General features: G+C 46.7%; 1 protein-coding gene across 1 annotated transcript; it reads left to right on the top strand.

The window, feature by feature from the left end:
- SCAMP4 (secretory carrier membrane protein 4) lies at nt 1-19,317 on the top strand. The gene is made up of 7 exons (XM_033136845.1): nt 1-61; nt 5,297-5,353; nt 12,089-12,217; nt 13,700-13,856; nt 16,105-16,206; nt 17,980-18,097; nt 19,076-19,317. Exons 2-7 carry the CDS (start codon nt 5,347-5,349, stop codon nt 19,250-19,252), a joined length of 690 nt encoding a protein of 229 aa, XP_032992736.1. The 5' UTR covers nt 1-61; nt 5,297-5,346; the 3' UTR covers nt 19,253-19,317.
- The last annotated feature ends 5,545 nt before the right edge of the window (nt 19,318-24,862 follow it).

Raw genomic sequence — 24,862 nt, 5'->3', positions numbered from 1 at the left:
AAAGAGCGAAGGGCAGCGTCGTCGGCGGCAGCGGCAGATGCTGGGAGACGCGTCGGCGGAGGTAACGGACCCCGGAGCCGCGGCTCCCGCTTCCCCCAACGCCCCTCAGGCCCAGGGACGCCGCTGATTGGCTGGCTGGGGCGGGTGGGGGCGGGGCTTGCACCAGGAGCCCGGGCAAAGGGCGCGTGTTGCACGACCGGCGCGTGTGCAAGCGGGGGGAGGGCTCCGTTTGCAACGGTTGCCATTGCTGGGCTGGATGTGCCGAGGCCGGGGAAGCTCCCAGGGTATTGCAATTCTGTTTGCAAGAGACTTTGCACCAATGTTTGCATTTGCTTCATGTTGGTTTTGCAGCCGTGCATTGAGTTCGCTGTGCAACAGTTGGTTTGGGTATACAGTATGCTGAAAAAGCTGCCCAGAGATGGCTGGGGCAAGGCAGTCAGATGGGTGGGGTACGATTAAATAATATTTATTGTTGTTGTTGTCATTATCACTATTATTATTATTATTATTATTAATTATATTTGTGCACCACCCTGAGACAGGCTCACAGAATAGTGCAATTATATCGGTTAGACATGAGTTTGCAGCAATGATGGCATTTGCTTTAGCTGGTTTTGCAGCCCTGCATTGAGTTTGCTATGCAACAGTTGGTTTGGGTATTTGCTGGAAGCTGCCCAGAGATGGCTGGGGCAAGGCAGTCAGATGGGCGGGGTACGAATAAATAATATTTATTGTTGTTGTTGTTGTTGTCATTATCACTATTATTATTATTATTATTATTAATTATATTTGTGCACCGCCCTGAGACAGGCTCATAGAATAGTGCAATTATATTGGTTAGACGTGACATTGCAGCAATAATTGCATTTGCTTTAGTTGGTTTTGCAGTAGTGTAGTGCATTGAGGTTCGCTGTGCAACAGTTGGTTTGGGTCTATGCTGAAAAAGCTGCCCAGAGATGGCTGGGGCAAGCCAGTCAGATGGGCGGGGTACGAATAAATAATATTTATTGTTGTTGTTGTCATTATCACTATTATTATTATTATTAATAATAATTATATTTGTGCACCGCCCTGAGACAGGCTCATAGAATAGTGCAATTATATCGGTTAGACGTGACATTGCAGCAATAATTGCATTTGCTTTAGTTGGTTTTGCAGTACTGTAGTGCATTGAGTTTGCTATGCAACAGTTGGTTTGGGTATTTGCTGAAAGCTGCCCAGAGATGGCTGGGGCAAGCCAGTCAGATGGGGGGTTACAAATAATAATAATAATAATAATAATAATTTATTTTCATTATCACTGTTACTATTTTATTTGTACACCGCCCTGAGACAAGCTCACAGAATAGTGCAATTATATTTGTTAGACTTGACTTTGCAGCAATAATTGCATTTGCTTTAGTTGGTTTTTTGCTGCGGTGCATTTGCTATGCCAGTGTTTTTCAACCTTTTTTGGGCAAAGGCACACTTGTTTCATGAAAAAAATCACAAGGCACACCACCATTAGAAAATGTTAAAAAAGTTAACTCTGTGCCTATATTGACTATATATAAAGTAATTTTTCAATTTTCCCCACCGCACACCAGGCAACATCTCGCGGCACACTAGTGTGCTGCGGAACAGTGGTTGAAAAACACTGTGCTATGCAACAGTTGCTTTCGATATGCTTTCATTTATGCTGGAAGCTGCCCAGAGGTGGCTGGGCCAAGCCAGTCACATGGGCGGGGTTCAAACAAACAAGACAAACAAACAAATATTATTATCATTATCATCATTACTATTATTAGTTAAGTTATATTTGTGCACCGCCCTGAGACAAGCTCATAGAATAGTGCAATTATATTTGTTAGGCTTGACTTTGCAGCAAAAATTATATTTCCTTTAGTTGGTTTTTTGCAGTGCATTGTGTTTGATATGCAGCAGTTGGTTTTTCCTAGTTTTTTTATTTATTTACGCTTTGAACAACTGGGGCTTGGTCAAGAAGTATCTAATGCTCCAAACATTTATTTAAACATCAGTTGCTTACTGCTTTCCTAAGCACCAGGCATAAATATTTTTAAAAAGGGTGTGTATGGATAATAAACGGGTGGCGCTGTGGTCTAAACCACAGAGCTCAGGGCTTGTCGATCAGAAGGTTGGCAGGGGAGAGTTTTTGTCTCATTCATTTTACAGGTGGAAGTCCTTTCAGAGCCGATCCCCTCCATCGGTTTACTCGGAAGCAAGTCCCACTGTGTCCAACTTCAATTGAGAATCCTGGGAACTGTAGTTTGAAGGTGCTGGGACTTGTAGCTCTGGAAGGTCGGCACCCTTGAGCTATAGTTCCCACGGGGAGCCATGACTGTCGGAAGTGGCATGAAGAGTCCTTGTCTCCCCGGAACGGTAGTTTGCCGAGGGCACAGACCTCCCAGAGCTACGGTTCCTTCCCGGCACCCTTGAACTACAGTTCCCACGATTCTCTGTGGCTCTATTAAAAGTAGACGAATCCTGGGAATTGTTGCTTGTAAAGGAAGCTGTGAGTCCTGGCACCCTTAAGCTGCAGTTCTGTTTATAAGAGTCATTTAAAAACACACAGTGTGGGGTTGACTGATTTAAGAAGAGAGGCTGCCATTGGTGTAGCCTGCCTAAATCAATTTAAAATATAGCAAAAATAAAAAAGTCCCTTTAAAACAGAATAACTGAAATGGCGTTCCCTGATCAGGATGAGTTTTTCCGGGAATGCGACGGATGTTCCCTCGGCTTTCGCGACCTCGGCAAGGCATATTTTTCATCCATCCGTAATGGCAGGAAACTAGGACATCTAGAATAGACCTTTCGTTTCCTTTTTAAAGCAGAAAAACAGTTGGCGCGGGAAGATGGTGCTTGGCGGCTAAATCGGCGAGCGGTTTGCGCAGGTGGCGCTGTGGGTTAAACCACAGAGCCTAGCGCTTGCCGATCGGAAGGTCTGCGGTTCGAATCCCCGCAATGACGGGGTGAGCTCCTGTTGCTCGGTCCCAGCTCCTGCCCACCTAGCAGTTCGAAAGCACGTCAAAAGTGCAAGTAGATAAATAGGTACCGCTCCGGCGGGAAGGTAAACGGCGTTTCCGTGCGCTGCTCTGGTTCGCCAGAAGCGGCTTAGTCCTGCTGGCCACATGACCCGGAAGATGGAAGCCGGCTCCCTCGGCCAGTAACGCGAGATGAGCGCCGCAACCCCAGAGTCGTCCGCGACTGGACCTAACGGTCAGCGGTCCCTTTACTTTTACAGGCCAGCGTCGGTGCGGGGCTGCCTTGGGAACATTGTTGACCCCCAGAAGTCTCCGAAGTGTCTAGCCCACCCTTGAATTTGTTGTGCAATAGCTGTGCAGCTCTTTTAAATCAGGCTTCTCCTGAGTGCGGCTCCCTAGACATTGGGCGAGCCAAGTTTGAGATACACTCCATTGTTCAGTCGTTCAGTCGTGTCCGCCTCTTCGTGACCCCATGGACCAGAGCACGCCAGGCACGCCTATCCTTCACTGCCTCCCGCGGTTTGGCCAAACTCATGTTAGTAGCTTCGAGAACACTGTCCCACCATCTCATCCTCTGTCGTCCCCTTCTCCTTGCATCTTTCCCAACATCAGGGTCTTTTCCAGGGAGTCTTCTCTTCTCATGAGGTGGCCAAAGTCTTGGAGCCTCAGCTTCAGGATCTGTCCTTCCACTGAGCACTCAGGGCTGATTTCTTTAAGGATGGATAAGTTTGATCTTTTTGCAGTCCATGGGACTCTCAAGGGTCTCCTCCAGCACCATAATTCAAAAGCATCAATTCTCCGGCGATCAGCCTTCTTGATGGTCCAGCTCTCACTTCCGTACATCACTACTGGGAAAACCATAGCTTTAACTATACGGACCTTTGTCGGCAAGGTGATGTCTCTGCTTTTTAAGATGCTGTCTAGGTTTGTCATTGCTTTCCTCCCAAGAAGCAGGCGTCTTCTAATTTCGTGACTGCTGTCACCATCTGCAGTGACCATGGAGCCCACTCCCTTAGCGCATGGAAAAGATGGGGGGATGAATAAATTTAGGAGAGCCATTCATTCCTAAGAGAAGGGAATACGTCTTCCTGGACGAGAAACGTGTGTTGTCGTCATTCGTCGCCCCCCAGGTACCATTGGAGGAATGCTTCTATTCGAAAGAGGCATTCCGTCCTGGGTCATAGAGGTGCCTCTTCCACAGAGCCGCGAATATTCTCAGTGGTTTGAGGTTTTTTTTAATGCTAGGCTGAAACCCTCCCTCCCTCTAGCAGAGCCGCTCCTGTTTTGCTCGGCTAAAAAAATTAAAAAATGGCTTTTTCTGAGCAGAGAAAGAGACACACACACACGCCTCTTTGTATTACTGTCCCTGGGTGCTTTTTGGAAAAAAAAGGCACCCAACACAAAGGGGTCTTCTGTCTGCCCGGATGAAAGGAGGAGGCTGTGGCTGGTTTTCGCGGAGCGTGGCCGCGTTAACCCGCTGCGTGTCGGAGTTTACGGGTGGGCAAATCGGGGGGAGAGCCCCAGTTACCGAAGACCCTCTTTCCACAACCCGTTCCACTGCCAGACGATGGGAAGTTATTCCTGTTTTTTAGTCGGAATCTCCTTTCTCGTAACTTGTCCGTATCAAGGGAAGTCGTCGTCTTGGCTCTGTTACGCCTTGGTCAGACCACGCCTGGGGTCCTGTGTCCAGTTCTGGGCACCACAATTTTAAGGAGGGTGTTGACGTGCAGAGGGTTCTGGGAACCGAGCCCGATGAGGAACGGTTGAAGGAGCTGGGTATATTTATCCTGGAAAAGAGGAGACCGAGAGGAGTTAGGAGAGCCACCTTCCAATATCTGAAGGGAAGAGGGAGAAAGCTTGTTTTCTTCCTGCTCCGGAGGGCGGGACTCGAACCCGTGGCTTCAGGTGACAAGAGAGGAGATTCCGACTCAACATCAGGAAGAACTTTCCGACAGTAGGAGCCGTTTGGCCGTGGTGACGGACTCTCCTTCCTTGGAGTTTTTTAAGCAGAGGTTGGATGTCCATCTGTCATGGATGCTTTTAAGTCGAGATTCCTGCATTGTAGGGGGTTGGGCTGGATGACCTTTGGGGGTCCCTCCCAGCTCTAAAACTCTGTGATATTTCTTGACATTAAGTCACCTGCGTTGCTAAGTATTTGGTTCATCGGGGTCGATGAAACACTGCTTTGCTGTTTTCGTTCTTTGCCGAGTTAACTTTCTTTCCATATAGGTGGGCGTCCTCTGGCCCCGAAGAAACGAAAAATGTTCTTGCTGAGGTTCAGAATTCGTTTGTTTGTTTGTTTTTGTCTCTCGCAGGGTCGGCTCTGACTTGAAAACTGCCCCGTGGGAAACACCCGAAGAACGAAATGGCAGGTAACGAGATTCACGGGAACGGTTTTGAGTCTCCCGCGCTGCCGGTCTGCGGTGGGTGGGTCCTGTGCCGGCGATCGATTCGGTTTGAGCCTTTTCGCCTTTTGTCTCTTCTCTTCGACGCCCCCGATAACATCGTATATTGCACATTATTAGTAATACGGCAGTAGCTCGGTTCTCGGACGTGATCCGTCTCGGAAGACCGTTCGACTTCCGAAACGTTCGAGAGCCGAGGCGCAGAAGGGGCCGGCTGCAAGTTCGATTGGAAAAAACAACACATGCAGCGGAAGCCGTTCGACTTCCGGGGCGCGTTCGGAAACGGGAGCAATCGCTTCTGGGTTTTTGGCATTCGGAAACCGAGGTACAACTGTACCTCGTACAGCATCTAGATCAAGGGAAGTAATAGTACCACTGTATTCCGCTCTGGTCAGACCTCACCTGGAATACTGTGTCCAGTTCTGGGCACCACAGTTCAAGAAGGATACTGACAAGTTGGAACGTGTCCAGAGGAGGGCAACCAAAATGGTCCAAGGCCAGGAAATGATGCCTTATGAGGAACGGCTTAGGGAGCTGGGTATGTTTAGCCTGGAGAAGAGAAGGTTAAGGGGTGATAGGATAGCCATGTTCAAATATATCAAAGGATGTCATATAGAGGAGGGAGAAAGGTTGTTTTCTGCTGCTCCAGAGAAGCGGACACGGGGCAATGGATTCAAACTACAAGAAAGAAGATTCCACCTAAACATTAGGAAGAACTTCCTGACAGTGAGAGCTGTTGGACAGTGGAATTTGCTGCCAAGGAGTGTGGTGGAGTCTCCTTCTTTGGAGGTCTTGAAGCGGAGGCTTGACAGCCATCTGTCAGGAATGCTTTGATGGTGTTTCCTGCTTGGCAGGGGGCTGGACTGGATGGCCCTTGTGGTCTCTTCCAACTCTAGGATTCTATGATTCTCCCTCCGGTAACACACATGCTGATCAGCCACCCATAATGGCTCCCTTTTGTATACCTCTTAGATCAGGCATGCCCAAAGTCCGTTTTGGGGGCTTAATCTGGCCCCTGTGGCAGTTTATTTCCTGGGGTAAAATCCTAAAAAAAAACTTAAATCCTTAAAAAAGGTTAACAACTGTGGTTGGCCCTTTGGTCGGCCCTCACAGCCCTTCACTTCATCAAATCTGCCCTATTTGAAAAAAGTTTGGACACCACTGTCTTAGATGGTTTTCTGCCAATATGAGGCCTCTTCCAGGAAGGAGCAGAAAAAGGTGGGTGCTCTTGTGGCTTGCATCTGAGGAAAAGATGACTCCCGTACCCTCTCTAAATCTATGTCCTTCGACCTTGGGTCCCCAGATGTTGTTGGACTACAACTTCCCTGAACTGTGACCATTGAGTAAGCTGACTGGGCGTGATAGAAGAGTTTGAAGAGTTTGGATTTGATATCCCGCTTTTTACTACCCGAAGGAGTCTCAAAGCGGCTAACATCCTCCTTTCCCTTCCTCCCCCACAACAAACACTCTGTGAGGTGAGTGGGGCTGAGAGACTTCAGAGAAGTGTGACTAGCCCAAGGTCACCCAGCAGCTGCATGCGGAGGAGCGGGGACACGAACCCGGTTCCCCAGATTACAAGTCTGCCGCTCTTAACCACTACACCAAACTGGCATTGTAGTTCAATGACACCTGGGGACCCAAGGCTGAAGACACTGCTCTAAATGATCCTTCTGTACCTCCTTCATTCCTCTCTTTCTTTCTTTCTTGAAAATAGATATAAAAGACTGAGGGAGAGCAGCAATATGTTCCAGAAACTTCTCTCCTTCTGCAGTTTTCTCCTAATGTATTATTGCAATCTGCAGAGGTAGTTTGCAGCTGTTTTCTTTTTTAAAAAAACAACAGCAACTGACCAGAGATCTAATCTATTAAGGATATAGAACTTCAGTGCAATCTGCTGTGCGTAGCTGTGTTAACATCTGACACTATTAAGCTCTGTGCCTTGCATACAATAGACATCTACTCCGTATAAAATTGTATCACCGCTGCAAATAAAGGGCAACAGCCAGTAGCAAAAGAGTCTGAAGTGAATGGAAATCATGTTTAAGGATGCAGACTATGAGGCCTTATGGGGAATTGTGGACGCAGCAGACTCGTCCCCCTAGGAACACCAAGTGCTGATACCTTCCAGATGTTTTGGACCTACAAGCCCATTGGGATTGCACTGGAGTCATTAAAAGTAACCAGAGCTGCCCCAGACCAAGGTTGGTTCATTTCAGTGAAGCATGCATGGCAGACGGCCCTAGAGAGTATTCCCAGATTTTACCCATGTTCATTAGTGGGGCCATTTGGATTTTCCACCCCAGGTGCCAAAATGTTTTCTTCTGCCTTTGCCCATTCAGAATCTTCTCTTCTGTCCTGTCCTGCTGCTTTGGAATGGGGCACAACTGGGGTTCATTTGGCTCTCCAGGCCTTTACACCCCTCAGCTCCCCCCCCCCCCCGAAGATACCATTCCCAAGAAGACAGTTGGCATTGTCTGCCCAGAACAACTTACCTATTCCTCACCCCCATCTTCATCTTCCTGCAGCTGGTTTGGGGTCTTTGGTCCTAAGTGACCTTCAGCCTCTATGTGAACCTTTCCTTGAAGCCTCGCTCTACACCCTTCTTCCTTGCCTTCCCATTTCCCACCCCCCTTCTGTGTGCTCTCTTATATTGAGCCTGATCCCATCTCTGCTGTCCAAGACCTGATGTCAGGTTCTGCCTACATCTGGGCAAGATGTTCGACCCTGGTTTACCTGAGACCTTGGGAGGGTCCCTTCTTGCCAGAGAAGACCATGCTGAGCCATATGGCCTTCATACAAATCAGCTTCATCTGCCACCAAGCTATCTCTCAGCCTCAGTTCCCTGTCTGTGAAATGGGATCATGGTTTCTTCTGAAGGCAAAGGCGCTATATATAATAAAGCACCCAGTGATTACAAGCGCTGTATACATGATAAATCACAATAGCCCCTTTGTTTCAGCATCTGGGTCCACTTCCCACACTGTTCGTGTTTCGCACGCCAGGCTGCTCTCTGCTGCATTTGTTCTTCCCAGCGGGCAGCTAAAATTGTATTTTATTTTGTGCTGACTGGCGCACTCTTGTCGTTTGCCTTTTTCCACCAAAGTGCTGACTGTCTCCTTCCTCTTCTTCAGGGAGGCATTGCATTTCCACCTCTCCCCCCTTATTTGCAAGGAGGGTAGTCGCTTAATATTCTTTATAAAGTGGCATCCAGTTCAGATAATTTTTGTCCTTTGTGCAGTAAAAATGCAAATCTGCCTGACTTACGTGCAATGGCAAGCATTAATAAGTGATGTTTAAATTGACTGGATTAGCAGTTTTACTGATATATGAACAAGATCCCAGCTCTCTCTTTCTCCTCCCTCCCTGCCCCTCCTCCCGAATAATTTGCACATGCAAAATCAATTTGAATACAACACACTAAATTCAATTTAGTTTTTGTGTAGGAAATTGCACTTATCGGCCTGAACCATTAAATTTACTGTTTAATATGTACTTTCCAGCTCACTTGGTTAGAATTTCATTGCCCTTTATCTGTATAAATTTAATTAGGCCTGATATCATCAGTATATTATAGAACTAATTAAAGATTTAGATAAGTGTGGAGGGTGTTTCTTTAATGCCCTATAAAGTTCCACTTGGCAAAGGAGGGGATTTTTCCTTCCTGCTTTGCCACAGCACTTTGTGGGAGGCTAAGAGGACCCTGTCGAGTCAGAGAATGCTTTTGGAAGCAACATGCAGCAAGTTTGAAGGTGTTCAACCTGCCTCTCTCATACTCTTCCTTAATTAACCTGTAGTGTCTAGTTTGGGGTAGGGGGGAATTTATTTATCCATGAAATAAATTCCCTAGGAGAAGAGTGTAGACACAGTATGTCTGCTGCTGTGTGACATGACTGTTTGCTGATTCATTGCCCCCCCCCCCCAGGTTGCTTATTATCCCATCATAGTCATGTGATAATCCCTGGCCAGGCATTTCCTGCATGTTAGATGGGCTTTGTCTTTGCAGAAATGGCAATGAGTGCCTGTTTGGAAACTATGGCCAGCTCAGAACGATTGATGAGGGCCGGTTATTTGCTCCATTGCTTTTTAACCTGCATTGTCTCCTGGTGGGTTGCCAAACCCCATTCAAAGTTCTGGTTATTGCCTTCAAAGTCAGGTCCATTTTGGATCCACTATGTCTGAAGGACCAGCTTCTCCAGCATGATTCATCCTACCCACCTCTTAAGTTCTTCTAGTGAAGCCATTCCTCTGCATCCAACCAGTCCATGACAGCCACACTTAACCACAGTGTGTTCATGTTTGTACACGTTACTCATCTGCAGAACCCAGAGAAGTGTGAATTTTGAAGAATGGCAGCTTTGTGGTTTGTGTATTGTTTTGAAAGTGTGGATTTGGTAGGTTGACCTTTAAATGCACGCAGAGTGGATGTATTTCTCTTCTATCCCTGCTTGGAAGGTTGCTTTTGACCAGGGGTCAGCAACCTTTTTCAGCCGTGGGCCGGTCCACCGTCCCTCAGACCATGTGGTGGGCCGGACTATTTTTTTGGGGGGGGGGGCGATGAACTAATTCCTATGCCCCACAAATAACCCAGAGATGCATTTTAAATAAAAGCACATATTCTATTCATGTTAAAACACCAGGCAGGCCCCACAAATAACCCAGAGATGCATTTTAAATAAAAGCACACATTCTACTCAGGTAAAAACATGCTGATTCCCAGACCATCCACAGGCCAGATTTAGAAGGCGATTGGGCTGCATCTGGCCCACGGGCCTTAGGTTGCCTACCCCTGCTTTAGCCCCTTCTCTGTAGCCTTCAGGACCGCTAAAACTGTTTCATTCAGTTGGGCTGCCGGTGCTGTCTGATCCGTGGAGTTTGTTTATGATGTTGCCTTTTTATTAAGTTAGTTGTTTGTTTTCAATTAATTTTACTGCTCAGGTTATGTTTGTGAGCTTCTGCAATGATTCCTGTGCTTTGGGCCTCTTCACACTGCAATTTCTGGCTGTGGGACTTATTAAAGGTCAATCCATCCAGCCCATTGCCATCAGCCATTGAGTAGCCAAGGGTCTCGAGAACAGAACCCAGCTCTCCGGTCCTGTTGTCTTTTTCCTGCCCTGTCACTGGAGACAAGATCAGAGACAAGTCTGAACTCTGCAGCAACTGATCCCTCAACTTCCTTCCCATTCAGAACATACAAATGGAATCTTGAACCAGAACCACACCTTTAAAAGATAAAATAATAAAATATTGGTGCAATCCTTAAAAGCCTCTTTGGGTGGGGGGAGCTCTGTGGGGAGAAGCAATCCTATCTTGAACTGCCTGCCTTGGAGGAAAGTCCCTAGATATTTAAAAATAATAATAATCTCAGTGGAAAGGCAGCCAAGATGAAACAATCTCCCATGAGTGCCATCAATACTTTTCTCCATTTAAATGCTAATTTTCACCTCTAACCCTGGCTAGCCTGCATAAAGAAAACAAAACAAAACAAAATGTTTCAAGGGGTAGTCAGGGGAAATTCCTGATTGAATCCTGATCTGTATAAGATTTGATTTCTTCTCAAGATGGTGGCGGGGGCTTTGCATTTAATTTGAAGGAGGCAGCTCCTCAAACGTTCCTGAATCCGTCTGCGGAAAGTAGCTTGTTGCCTTTCCCTTTGCCACTCCAGCCTCCTCTCTACTTATATCCCCTTTTTGTCTCTCCCCCTCCCCACCCCATGCACCCCCTCAGAATGAAAAATTTCTTTGGGGCAGAATTTCTTTCCCTCTTGCTCTTCTTGTTTTTTTCTATGTACATCGATGGTGCCAGATAAATAAACAACAGTAGTAGACGTTCTGTGTAGGAATTGGAATGGAAGTTGCTTGTCGATCGCATCCTTATTGCATATAAACAGATTGTCTTCCACCGAGTCCTGGCATTGGTCCATCTAGCCCTGTCAATGGTTCTACATACAAGGTCTGAAACAAAGGCTTTTCCCATTGTCTCCTTCCTGATCCTTTTAAGCAGGGCTGATTTCAGACTGGAGAAGCGCTATGTGTTTAAAATACTTCTTGGTTATTTGGAGGCCACCAACCGCACAAGAGCATGGCAGTCACTACCCTCTAATTTTTTTCCAATGCTTCCTCTCTCCCCCCCCCCACAAGCTGCATCAGTGTCCCCATTGGCTCTCTGACCCCAATGATTGGCCACAGTCACTGCCACTCTCCTTTTGGGGGACCTAAATGATGTAAACTCAGATGGCAGTCAGCTAGACCCTTGGCTGTTGCTGTTTTCAGAGTCATTTGGGGTCATAGGGCCTTGGGTCTGCACTCTGTCCCTGGCATTGCCATTGGTCCCATGTTACAGGGGAATGCAGCAACCAGAGTGAGTTAGGGAGCAATTTCATAGAGTGGCGTTCAACTATATATTATACAGAGTATACCTGCTGAAATTAATGAACATGGCTTCAGTTGGAGAATGCCCCACACAATTTGCCTTGCACATATCACTGCTTGGCATGTGCATTCCTCTGCCATTGTGGAACTGCACCCTTGATAAATGCACACGTAAGCTCATACCAAAAACATACTTAGTTGGTCTCTAAGGTGCTACTGGAAGGAATTTTTTTATTTTTAATTTTGTTTTGACTATGGCAGACCAACAAGCGCCGTTTCGCAAACCCACCCTCTTCCCCCCCCCCACTTGGGGTATTTCTCGTTCTTTCCCCAGAGAAAGTGAACAACTTCCCTCCGCTCCCCAAATTCATCCCGCTGAAGCCGTGCTTCTACCAGAACTTTGCCGATGAGATTCCCATCGACCATCAGACGCTGGTGAGAAGGATCTATCACTTATGGATCTGTAAGTTTCCACCGGGGGGGGGGGGGAAGCATTGTCTGCAGCGTACTGGATTTTTATTCAATTAAAGTGTGTGTCTGTATGTGTGTGCGCAACCTGAAGCGCTGAATCTGCGCACGCGTGCGGCGCCATTCGGCTCTTATGTGCTAAGCGCGATTTAGCGCTTCTGTTTATACATGCGCGCGCCGAAACCTGGAAGTAAACTGTTCTGGTACTTCCGGGTTCGGCGCGTTCGTAACACGTGCCGAACGCGGCCCGAGATATGACTGTATAACAGTGTTTTTCAACCACTGTTCCGTGGCACACTAGTGTGCCGCGAGATGTTGCCTGGTGTGCCGTGGGAAAAATTTGTTTATTTGATTCCTATTCAAGAGAATTACTTTATATATAGTCAATATAGGCACAGAGTTAATTTTTTTAACATTTTCTAATGGTGGTGTGCCTCGTGATTTTTTTCATGAAACAAGTGTGCCTTTGCCCAAAAAAGGTTGAAAAACACTGCTGTATAAGATGGGATTTTATGTTTGGAAAACATGTGCAAAAACCTATAAAAATTATATTATATAACCCAGGAGCCAAAATGCGAAAATAGATAGTCGGACAGTCTCTGCTTTTATTTAGTAACGAGCAGAGGGTTTCAGCCTCTGGCGAAGGTTTTAAATATTATAGGTTGTTTTGGAATTGTATTTTTATGTGTTGGGCCAATGGCCGTAAATAAAACATACATATACATACATACATACATACATACATATATAAAAGGAATTTGCAGCTGTGTCCCATATGGGGATCGAACCCGCAACCATGGCGTTAATCAGCACCAGCGTGTGGCGCTGTGGTCTAAACCACAGGGCCTTGGGCTTTCCGATCAGAAGGTCGGCGGTTCGAATCCCCGCCATGACGGGGTGAGCTCCCGTTGCTCGGTCCCAGCTCCTGCCCGCCTAGCAGTTCGAAAGCACGTCAAAGTGCAAGTAGATAAATAGGTACCGCTCTGGCGGGAAGGTAAACGGCGTTTCCGTGCGCTGCTCTGGTTCGCCAGAAGCGGCTTTGTCATGCTGGCCACGTGACCCGGAAGCTGGACGCCGGCTCCCTCGGCCAGTAAAGCGAGATGAGTGCCGCAACCCCAGAGTCGTCCGCGACTGGAACTAACGGTCAGGGGTCCCTTTACCCTTTACCTATGTTTGGAAAACGTGCAAAAACCAATAATATATATATATATATATATATATATATATATATATATATATATATATGAATGAATTTGCAGCTGTGTCCCATATGGGGATCGAACCCTCAACCATGGCGTTAATCAGCCTAACGCCGTACCCAACTGAGCTATACAGATGCTGGACTCGCTGAGCTCTGTCTCCTCGGTGCAGTGCAGGAAAAACACCCTCTTTCCAGGGGGGGAAAAATCAAACCCTGTTTCTGTTGCCTTAAGACATTTCTTTTCTTTTCCCTTTTTCTCTCTCCCTTCTTCCACAGTCTACTGCATCACCTTGGGCGTCAATCTCATCGCCTGCCTGGCCTGGTGGATCGCCGGCGGTTCCGGAGCCAACTTTGGCCTGGCGCTCCTCTGGCTCCTCGCTTTCAGCCCCTGCGGTTACGTCTGCTGGTTCCGGCCGCTCTACAAAGCCTTTCGGTAAATGGCCCTCCCACCTGCATTTACCCCCACCCCCAAAAATCTCCAGGACCGATGTTGCTAAGAGCCCTGTGGATGGGCACATTTTTGTTGTTATTATTTAAAACCTCTCTGCAAGGAGAAATCTAGTCCATCAAGAAACTGGCTCCCAAAGTGCTACCTTTCTCCTTGCAGAGTTCTGGAGCGGCGTCTTCCGCACTCGCTGCCTTACGAAACCACAATAAAACATCAAACTTTTAATTATAATTATTATTTTTATTATTGTTTTATATATTATCTGAACCGCCTGAGAGAACTTCTTATTTTTTTGTTTCTGCCTATTTGCATTTCTATTACATTTCAAAATCCTTACATTTTCGGGGTGGGATAAAGGAAAATGTAGGACCTCCCTTCCTCTCTTTCCTCTTATTTCCCCCTTCCCAAACCTTTCTCTTCTCCTCTCCCGATCTCTTAATTCTAACTTAAAACACTGCCGAACTAAACTCACAGCCTCCTAAAACCGATTATCTGTCTATAATGATTTTTTCATGTATCCTATTTCCAAAACCCTCCTTTAAACCTTTTTATCATCCCGATTCCCAAGAGAACTTTTGTAGGCGTTGTGGAAGAGCAGGGATTATTGGCCAGTTTCCGTTCTTTATTTTTCATTATATCCAACAAATCGTGAAACCTCAATAAAACAGCAAACTTTTAACAACAACATATGAATAGGAATAGGAATAATTTATTATTGGCCAAGTACATTTTCCAACATACTTGGAATTTGTTTCGGCTACATTGCAATGTAAACATACAGACGCTGTTCCTCTCACAATACAAAGAAGCAAAGAAACCCCACCCATATTTTACCTCCCCTTAAGCTATACAACTACGAATTTAACAATTTAATGGCACAAGGGAAAAAACTATTCTTGTGCCTGGCCGATTTTGTATATGAAGTCCTGTAGCGACGTCCGGATGGAAGTGAATCAAGCAGATGATGACCAGGATGTAAAGGATCTGCGACAATTCCCTCTGCTCTCTTCCTAACTCGGGTAGCATAAATTGTCTCTATTGAACATATCTATAAACATAACAAAACAACCAACGTTTAAGAGTTTCCCTATAACAGTGGCTTATCACGAATGCATGAAAAGAAACAAACTAAAAAAAAAACCCCGGAAGAAGCGCGATTTGAGTGCTTCTGCGCATGCGCGAAGTGCGCCGAACGCTACTGCGCATCCCGGGGTTGCACGCGCTCCGGAAACGCTTCCGGGTTGTGGGCGTTCGCAACTCAAACGTCTGCCGTATGGGGGGTGTGCGTAACCCGGGGTTCCACTGTACAGGGCTGCCTTCAGATGCCTCCTAAAAGTCCGATCGTTGTTTCCTTGACATCTGGCGGGAGGGCATTCCACGGGGCAGGCGCCACCACCGAGAAGGCCCTCTGTCCGCAGTGTTTTTTTTTTATATATATAAACAAATCTTTATTACTAATTCAAAATACTTACATATAATAATAATAATTTATTATTAATACCCCGCCCATCTGGCCAGGTCTCCCCAGCCACTCTGGGCGGCAAATACCAATTTAATACATATGCAAATACCAACTTAAATAATACATATGCAAATACCAATTTAAAACATCACCAGCATCCAAAAAAAAACAACCCAAAACAAAAGACAAAGAAAAAGTACATTAAAAAGTCACTTTCCATCATTGATATTCTAGTTGTAGCCCAAGTAGGATGATGATCGAAAGTGAAAGAAAAGAAGAAGGGTTTGTAAGGAAAAAATGAGCCGGAAAAGAGAAAGGAAAAGGGGGGGGGGGAAGGAAAGAAAGGTGGAAAGAGGAAAACGGAAAAGAAAAGAATTAGGACAAAAGAAAATCAACAGTAAGCATACACAGTTGATCTTCTAGATCAGTGTTTTTCAACCTTTTTTGGCCAAAGGCACACTTGTTTCATGGAAAAAAATCACGAGGCACGCCACCATTAGAAAACGTTAAAAAAAAATTAGCTCTGTGCCTATATTGACTATATATAAAGTAATTTTTCAATTTTTCCCACGGCACACCAGTGTGCCGCGGAACAGTGGTTGAAAAACACTGTTCTAGATATGCTTCCACTGCTTTTACAACGGTTAATAGTTCTGATTTATTACATTATTCTGCCTGTCATTTTTTTTTTATACTTTCACGTTTTCATCCATCTGAGGACTCCCAGCCTCTGCTGAATCCTCTTTCTCTTTTTTCCCTTTCCTCCCGCAGTTCGGACAGCTCTTTCAACTTCATGGCTTTCTTCTTCGTCTTCGGAGCCCAGTTCGTCCTGACCGTCATTCAGGCCATCGGCATCGGAGGTTGGGGGGCGTGGTAAGTTTTTTTTTTTTTTAAAATAATTTTTATTATTTTTACACTATACTACTACAATATAAAATTCATACATTTTCGTACATTTTCCACTTTGGCTTTCAAAGCCGTGACTTCACTCAATCCCTCCACATGGCTTTCGGAATTATATCTTGATATTATACTTCTTTAATCAACCGTTGCTTCCGTTATCATAAAATTCCTTCTTACTTTTACTACCCTACTTACAATAATATATCTACACAATAACCACAAAACGTCTTGAAATCCTATTAGCGTGTTTAGTTGTAAATTGTCTTTTAAATAGTTCGTAAACTTTAACCAGCCTTTGATGAATTTCTGGTCCCGCTGTTCCCGGATTCTTCCCGTCATTTTATCCAGTTCTGCATATTCAGTCAGTTTCACTGTCCATTCTTCCTTTCGTCGGTAATTCTTCTTGTTTCCATTTCTGTGCTAGAAGAATCCTAGCTGCAGCCACTGCGTATTGGAAAAGTCTAATGTCCTTCTTTTCAATGTCTGTACCTACAATACCTAATAAGAAAGCTTCAGGCTTCTTAACAAAATTATATTTCAACGTTTTTCTTAACTCATGATATATCATATCCCAATACATTCTCACCTTCTTACACTCCCACCACACATGATAAAAGGTACCGACACTTTCCTTATGTTTCCAACACTTATTGTCCGACTTATACATCTTTGCTAGTTTAACTGGGGTAATGTGCCATCTATACATCATTTTTAACAAGTTTTCTTTTATTGACGTGCGGGGAGCGTGGTAAGTGCATTAGTTTCTGAAAAGATGGAGTCTATAATACGCAGTCGTGCTTCGGAAGTCGGGACAGCCAAGTCCCCCGGACGTCTCGGCTCGCGGACGCCGCGAACCCGGAAGTGAGTGCTCCGGTTTGCGAACTAATTTTTGGAAGCCGGACGCCTGACGCGGCTTCCGACCGGCTGCCGGAGCTTCCCGCGGCCAATCGGACACCGCGCTTTGGTTTCCGAACGTTTCGGGAGCAGAACGGACGTCCGGAACAGATTCCGTTCGACTTCCAAAGTACGACTGTCATTCCTGTTTTTAAAACGCAGCGTCTCCTACTCCAGGACATTGACTCTTATAGAACATTACAGGTTGCCGGATTCCTGATTTCAGTTCTTTCGTATAAAAGACTTCATGGAATGCTGCGTGACTATTAAAAACCTAGTAAACGCTATGCTCCATCTTGTATCTTTAAGGCCATAATACGGCACATCTAGAGATTGCAAGTAATGCGAAGGAGATTATGCGTTGTTGAAATATTTTAGTTGATATTTTAGAATGTAAAATGCTGTTTTTATTTATTGATTTGTTTTACCTTGTGGGCTTATAGCCGAATAAAGTATTATCTATCTATCCATCCTTGCAAAGTGCAGTTAGGCTTGCCACGCATTTTAAAAGTGCACGACCCCCCTCAAATAATTTCGGGAACCGTAGTTTGTTGAGGGCGCTTGGCACTGCAGCTCTGCGCAAGGTAAAACTACAGTTCCTAGGATTCGGGGCAAATGTTTGACCACATATGTTCCAGCGCCCGTTAATTTAACGGGCTTAATGTCTACTAGTTTCTAATAATATGGGAATTAAATCCTTTATGGGCCTCGATCTTATCGTACCGCAAACATGCATGCCGTCCAAGGACTGCTGAAAATCAGCCAGGAAGATTTCATGAGAAGGTCTGCTCCAGAATGCAAGATTTCCCCGTCCAGCCGTGACCGGGTGCCCCTTTTTTTCTCTTCCAGCGGGTGGCTGGCGGCCGTGACGTTCTTCGGCACAAGCGTCGGCGCTGCTGTGATCATGCTCGTCCCGGCCATCATGTTCACGTTTTCGGCGCTGGTGATGCTAGTTTGCCTGCTGCGGGTAAGTGAGGCTTCGGCGCCGGGTATGGGTGTCGATGCTCTGTAGAATTTTTAACGCGAAGGCTTCTGGGTGCCCAGAGAATGCAACCAGCTGGGAGGGTGCCCCACTGTAGTAATAATAATATTAACAACAACAACAATAATATACTGTATATTTTGCTCCATAGGGCGCACCGGACCATAGGGCGCACCTCGTTTTTAGTGGAGGAAACAAGAAAAAAAAATATTTTTCTGGTTTTCCTCCTCTAAAAGCCCTGTTTTTTTGAGGATCAGCTAAAAGTTTTGCAGCTTTTTTGCAAAGGGAAAAGCCCTGTTTTTCTGAGGATCAGCTAAAAGTTTTGCAGCTTTTTTTGCAAAGGGAAAAGCCCTGTTTTTCTGAGGATCAGCTAAAGGTTTTGCAGCTTTTTTTGCAAAGTGAAAAGCCCTGTTTTTCTGAGGATCAGCTAAAAGTTTTGCAGCTTTTTTTTGCAAAGGGAAAAGCCCTGTTTTTCTGAGGATCAGCTAAAAGTTTTGCAGCTTTTTTGCAAAGGGGAAAGCCCTGGTTTTTTTTTTTTAGGATCAGCTAAAAGTTTTGCAGCTTTTTTGCAAAGGGAGAAAAGCAAAGCTCCTTTTGCAAAGGGGGAAAAGCAAAGAGGAAAAGCCCTGTTTTTATATATAATATTATATATATTAATAATATTAATATTATATATAATATATATTATTAATAATAACACAGTGGTTTTCCCCTTTGCAAAAAAGCTGCAAAACTTTTAGCTGATCCTCAAAAAAAACAGGGGTTTTCCCTTTGCAAAAAAGCTGCAAAATTTTTAGCTGATCCTAAAAAAAACAGGGTTTTTCCCTTTGCAAAAAAGCTGCAAAACTTTTAGCTGATCCTAAAAAAAACAGGGTTTTTCCCTTTGCAAAAAAGCTGCAAAACCTTTAGCTGATCCTCCCGTTTCCACCCGCCTTTAAAACTCCCCTCCCTCTCCAAAACCAGGTCCACCGGCTTTACCGCGGCGGGGGCGGCAGCTTCTCGAAAGCTCAGGACGAGTGGCAGACCGGGTCATGGCGGGACCCCCCGAGCCGAGAAGCCCAGTTCAGCAACTTCTCCGGGAACAGCCTCCCCGAGTACCCGACCGTCCCCAACTACCCTCCCGGAGGCAGGTGGCCGTGAGTTCGAAACCAGCTCCCGTCAGACTTGCGCCCGGATCGTTTGTTTTTCGGATCGCTGCGCCAAAAAATTTTTTTTCCTTTTTTTACACCTTGCAGTTTTTGTGGATTTTTAAAAAATTCCGGGTGGAAGAATAACATGCACGGCGTTTGTCGTCTTTTCCCTGGTTCTCTCTCTCTTTTTGATTTCAAATCATCTTAATGTTCTCCTTGCCTTTTTGGCAACCGCAGAAGAACCTGGAGGACGATGAGGGGCTGGTTTGGAAATGTAGGAAGCGTGGATGTTGCCAACATTTGACTAGTTTGCCTTGAGGGATGTGGGCCGCCATTTCTGCATTCCTCTATCCTCCCCGTCTCCATCCTCACTTTTTTTTTTGTCAACGGATGCACGGCACGGAAAACGTCGTGTCCTTTAACCTTCATAAATCTGCCTTCGCGGTCAACCTTTTGCCTAAGAGAGCAGCGGATCGGCGCCACATTTTTCGCCTGCGGGCTTTTTTCTTCTTTCCTTTTTTTTGCAGCCTGTTCGGGAGCCTCCACTCATGCAAATAGTTGTGAGAGGAGGAGAAAGAAGACATCGGTTATTATTACTTTGGATTTTTATTTTTGCGTTGCCCGTTCTCGATCTCTTGCCGTTCCTTTGAGGCCGCAGCATTGAGAAAGATCCGTTGTGGGGGGGGAAACACGGAAAACGTCCCCGCAGGTGGAAAAACCAGAGCATCTCCTCTCTGTGCTCAATTTCTGTGTGCAGGGGTTTGTTTTGCGGAGACGCAGAAATGTTAACTCCGGGGTGGCGGAAAGAGGATATTTTTCTCGGAAGTCTTGATCGGTTCAGGACTTTGGAAACGTCCTGTGTATGTTTTTTGATACTTTCCTGCTACTCATTCCTGTCCCAAGCGCCAACCTACCTGAGCCTAGATGAGGAAGACCCCAGGTTTGGCCTGGGAACCCCAAAAACAATAGTGGGCTTCTCTCCTCGGTTCTGGCGGATCGCATCCCGGAAGATTTCAACGCAGCAAAGCTTCACCTCCCGAGTTTCCGCTTCGGAGCTGGATCGGGCCCGTGTCCGCCAGCCGCGACCCCCAGCCAAGCAGGGAGCAATGGTGTGAACTGTGCCCACCCCACAAACCTGACCAGCACTTAACCTTCTTCCACCCAAATATCACAGCAGCATCGATCCACAGGACTGGGTGACGGAGCCCATTCTTTTGGGGGGGGGGTCCTTCTCCCGCATTCACCCCCTCTTGGAAACCCACCCGGCTTTTGGCTCCGACTGCCAGCATAACTGAGATAGAAGCCGCCTCTCCAGAACCGGACCCCTCGGTCAAAATTTCATTTTGGAACCAGCAAACGCTATACATCAACCCCCCCCCCCACCCCAGAATTTCGCTTTCCTTTATTCCCCTGCCCATTAAAAGCGCCGTGGGTCCGCTTCAAACCTTCATGGCTTTCCACGCCTACCCCCTCCAAAGAATCCTGGGAGTTATAGTTCGCGAAGGGCGCCGGGGGTTGCTTGCAGGCGCCGGCGTTCCCTTTGTGGAGCTACAGTTTGCCGGTCAGCGCCTCTTGGAGGGGAGATCTGGGAACAGTAGTTGGGTGCAGGGGGGATACAGGCACCTCCGAACAACTCCCGGCGCCCTTCGCGAACTATAACTCCCAGCATTACTTTCGGGGAAGCGGCGAACTGTTTATGAAGTGGCATCGTAGCGCTTTAAATGTGTGGTGCGGGCATGCTGTTTTTCTTTTTTCTTTTTGCAAACAACTGCATGGGGGGGGGGGCTCATTTTTCGCCTCCCCAGAATCAAAATGTGCCCATTCGTTACCTTGTCTCGCCTTAGCTATTCTGCTCCTCCTCTCGAGGAGCAGAATTAGAACGCGTTAACCAGGAACTTTCCTGGGGGGGTACGTGGGTTTCTCCAAACCCCCCAGAGCGATTTTTTGGGGGGTGGGCGGTTGGGTGGGAGCTACTAATGTGAAAACTGTTGTTGTTTTTTTTTACGGGATGGAGGAGGATTTGGGGGCAGGGCTAAAAGCCGGGCGGTCTTTTCCGCCCGCTAAATGTTCAGAGCGGTATCGCGCCCCCTTTAAGCAGTCCTGCCTACTCCCAAAGAATCCCGGGAACCGTAGTTTGCCCCGGGGGGCGCCCGGCGTGGTTAGGAGACCCTCATTCCCTCCAGTTCCGAGCGAATTCCCTAGGCAAGATAATTAAACCGATCTGCGAGCGGAATTGGTCTCACCTGACAACACCCTGGGGAAAACTACAGTTCCCAAGATTCCTTGGTTTGCGGGGGGGCGGGCAGGACTGTTTAGAGCAGTTCGAAACAGCCTTAAAGTTCCAGTGCAGACAGGGGGGGGATTTAATATCGGGGTCAGCGGTCTTTTAACGACATGTGCCTTACCGGATTACAAAAATCGCTCCCGCCGTAACTTGAATTTTGCTCTTATTTTTCCTTGCCTGCGGGGTGTGTGATTTTGTTTACACTTGAGGAGGGGGGGGGCTCCCCTCCCCTCTTTAATCGAAAGGACCAACGCCTTGTAAATGCACTCTGAAATTCTCCCCTCCCTCGCAACGAAATCTGGCGCCGGGCAACCCGAAATTCGCAGGCGTCCGAAAAACCTCCTTATGGGGTGGAAAGTCTCATCTCAAGAGGCCACGAACCCAGCCTGTTTTGCAGCTGGGGGGGGGGGGCGAGGAACGTGGCTGTCCCGCCTCTCCTCCCCGGATAAGGACGGGCTCCATCTTTGACCGTGGGGCCAGGACGGAAGTCCACACCCCACCCCACCCCACCGCCTCCTAAATATTGAGGTTCCTCCATATCTCGCGAACAGAGCCATTCCTCTGGCACACTGCGAAATGCTGTTTGGGGATGTGGGGAGCCCCCCCCCCAGATTCAGACCCCAAAGACCCCTTAAGGTGTGTCGTCCGCCCGTCCGTCCCCCCACCTGCCCGCTTCCTGGCCTCTCGAGAAAGCGTTCCGATCCCGGCCGCGGTTTCCTTAAACCGACGCCTGCAATTATTACTATTATTTTGCAATTATTCCTATTATTTTGCAATTATTACTATTATTTTGCAATTATTACTATTATTTTGCAATTATTACTATTATTCGCCCCCCCAAAAAAATTCCAAAGGCCGGCCGTTTCGAACCCGCCTGGCAGGAACGGTGCCGCGGCGCTTTCTCCTGAAAACCCTCCCCCCGTACGCCTTTCTCCTACGGGATGTGTTTTTTATGGGGGGGGGGGTTTCAAAAGAGGGTCTGGGTGTTTATAGACGCCTGCGGAATTGACGGGGAGCGGTCATCCCCACCCCGAGTTGTCAGCGAAGTGCCTGGATCGTGGCCCCTTTGGGGCCACCTCCCAATCTCTAGAGGAGGGGGAGCGCTTTGCAAATAGGGGTGCCGACCGGCCTCTGCCCGCTCCCTGAGCTGCAAGCGGCGGGTTCCAATCCTGCTTAGTTGCAGAATTATGTAAAAAAACAAAAAAAAACCATCACTTCCCCACCCCGCTGCTCCAGTGTAAATCCAAGCTTCTGGACTCCCCTGTTTTGTTTGGGGGGAGATGTCTCCCCCCATTTATGCAAAACAGACCTACCTAACTCCTTAGAAGGAGAAAGTTGGGATTGGGGTTCCGCACACCGGGGAGCGTTGTGGTTTTGTGTGTGTGTGTGTTGTTTTTTTTTACATAAGTCGGCAAACATTCGCCAAATACTATACTTCCTAGAAATCTAGGACACCCACATTTTCTTGACCCCCGGGAACCCTGGGAATTCGACGCCATGCCACCCACGTTCCAGATCTCTGCCTCTCCCCCCCCCCGAAACAAACAAACAAAAAAACCACCCTTGCTTTTTTTCTAGCATTGCAGATCCATCTTCGGAGCCAAGCGCGATCCGTTCCTTAAATCTGAAAAAACTGGATCTCCTCGCAGAGTGTACAGTCTCCCGACGTTGTCTTAATATAACCTACCGATAACTCTTCTTTTTGTTGTTGTTTAACGAACAGGAAAATACGTTTGTAACACTCATGTTTACACAAGGGAACTAACTGATAGCTTTTTTGGAAGGGTGGGTACGTGAACGTGGGGTCTCGACTCTGCCAACTTAATATCCGCCACGTTGATTTTTTTTTTTTTTAAAAAAATGTTTATTTTGCCTTGCAGAATGATCTCGCCAGGCGATTTTTTTGGCGACTTTAAAAATAAAAAACGGAATTGAAAGTTTGCCCTGTTGGAAAGGGAAGAGCCTCTGTGTGTTTTGTGCAGTGATTAAATGAACAGGAAATGCAGGGAGGGTCCTGCAGCAGAATAATAATAATAATAATAATAATAATAATAATAATAAATAATTTATTTGTATACTGCCTTTCTATCTTACAATACTCAAGGCGGTTTACAAGCAGAAGAAACAAAAAAAATGTACATCTGCTCAATTAACCCAATTAACTTCCATCTCCACGGTCCCCCAATTAACTTCCATCTCCATGGTCCCCCCAATTAACTTCCATCTCCACGGTCTCCCCAATTAACTTCCATCTCCACAGTCTCCCCAATTAACTTCCATCTCCACAGTCTCCCCAATTAACTTCCATCTCCACAGTCTCCCCAATTAACTTCCATCTCCAGGGCCCCCCAATTAATTTCCATCTCCACGCTCCCCCAATTAACTTCCATCTCCACAGTCTCCCCAATTAACATCCATTTCCATGGTCCCCCAATTAACTTCCATCTCCAGGGCCCCCCAATTAACTTCCATCTCCACGGTCCCCCAGACATCTCCCAGGGCTGCCTCTACGTCTCTGAGATCTTAGGCCCTGGGATGCTCCTGTTGTGACATCCCGGGTTCAAATTCTCCCACTCGGCTCTGAAGCTCGCTGTATGACCAGGGGGGGGGGGAAATCAATCTCTCAGCCGAACCTACCTTGCATGATTGTCGCTAGGATAGAATGGATTGATGGGGGAGAGCTGCATTTGCTGTTTGGCACCAGGGTGCTTTGCTGGGGGGGGGGGGGAGATGGACATTTTGATCTGCAGAACATTTAAGTCTTCTGCCCTGCTCTCTTTTCCCAAAACACCCCTATCCTTGAATGTAGCTGTCTTAATACAAAGGAATTTCAGAAATAGACTGGAAAGAGAAGTGGCTGAATTGCAACTAATCACCAAACTTAAAACCATGGAGACACCTGGTCTGAACAAAGACATTGGATTCTTATCTCATTATACATAACAAAGCTATCTTTAGCCATCTCACCCCTTGCCTTTCCCTGCAAGACTAAGACACACCTATCAGCTGATCACCCATTCCCACCACCCTTCCGAGTAATACCCCTCCCCACTCCCTCACTACATTTAAGGATCTGGTGACTTCTGTTTCAGTGTATCTGAAGAAGTGTGCATGCACACGAAAGCTCACACCAAGAACCAACCCAGTTGGTCTCTAAGGTGCTACTGGAAAGAATTTTCTATTTTGCCGCGTTCCTAATCATCGGCACATTTTTTTAACACGGCTCCAGACTCCCTGCTGCAAAACTTGCTCTTTCCAGGCCTGGAAAGAGCAAAGGAGTTGTGTCCTGGGCTGACCTGCTGCGATTATTCAGCTGGACACAGCTGGCCCCAAAAT

Source organism: Lacerta agilis, chromosome 18 (assembly GCF_009819535.1).
Source record: "Lacerta agilis isolate rLacAgi1 chromosome 18, rLacAgi1.pri, whole genome shotgun sequence".
NCBI classification, from domain to species: domain Eukaryota; kingdom Metazoa; phylum Chordata; class Lepidosauria; order Squamata; family Lacertidae; genus Lacerta; species Lacerta agilis.
Note: the sequence above shows the minus strand (reverse complement) of the source record. Positions and strands in the feature narration are given on the sequence as shown.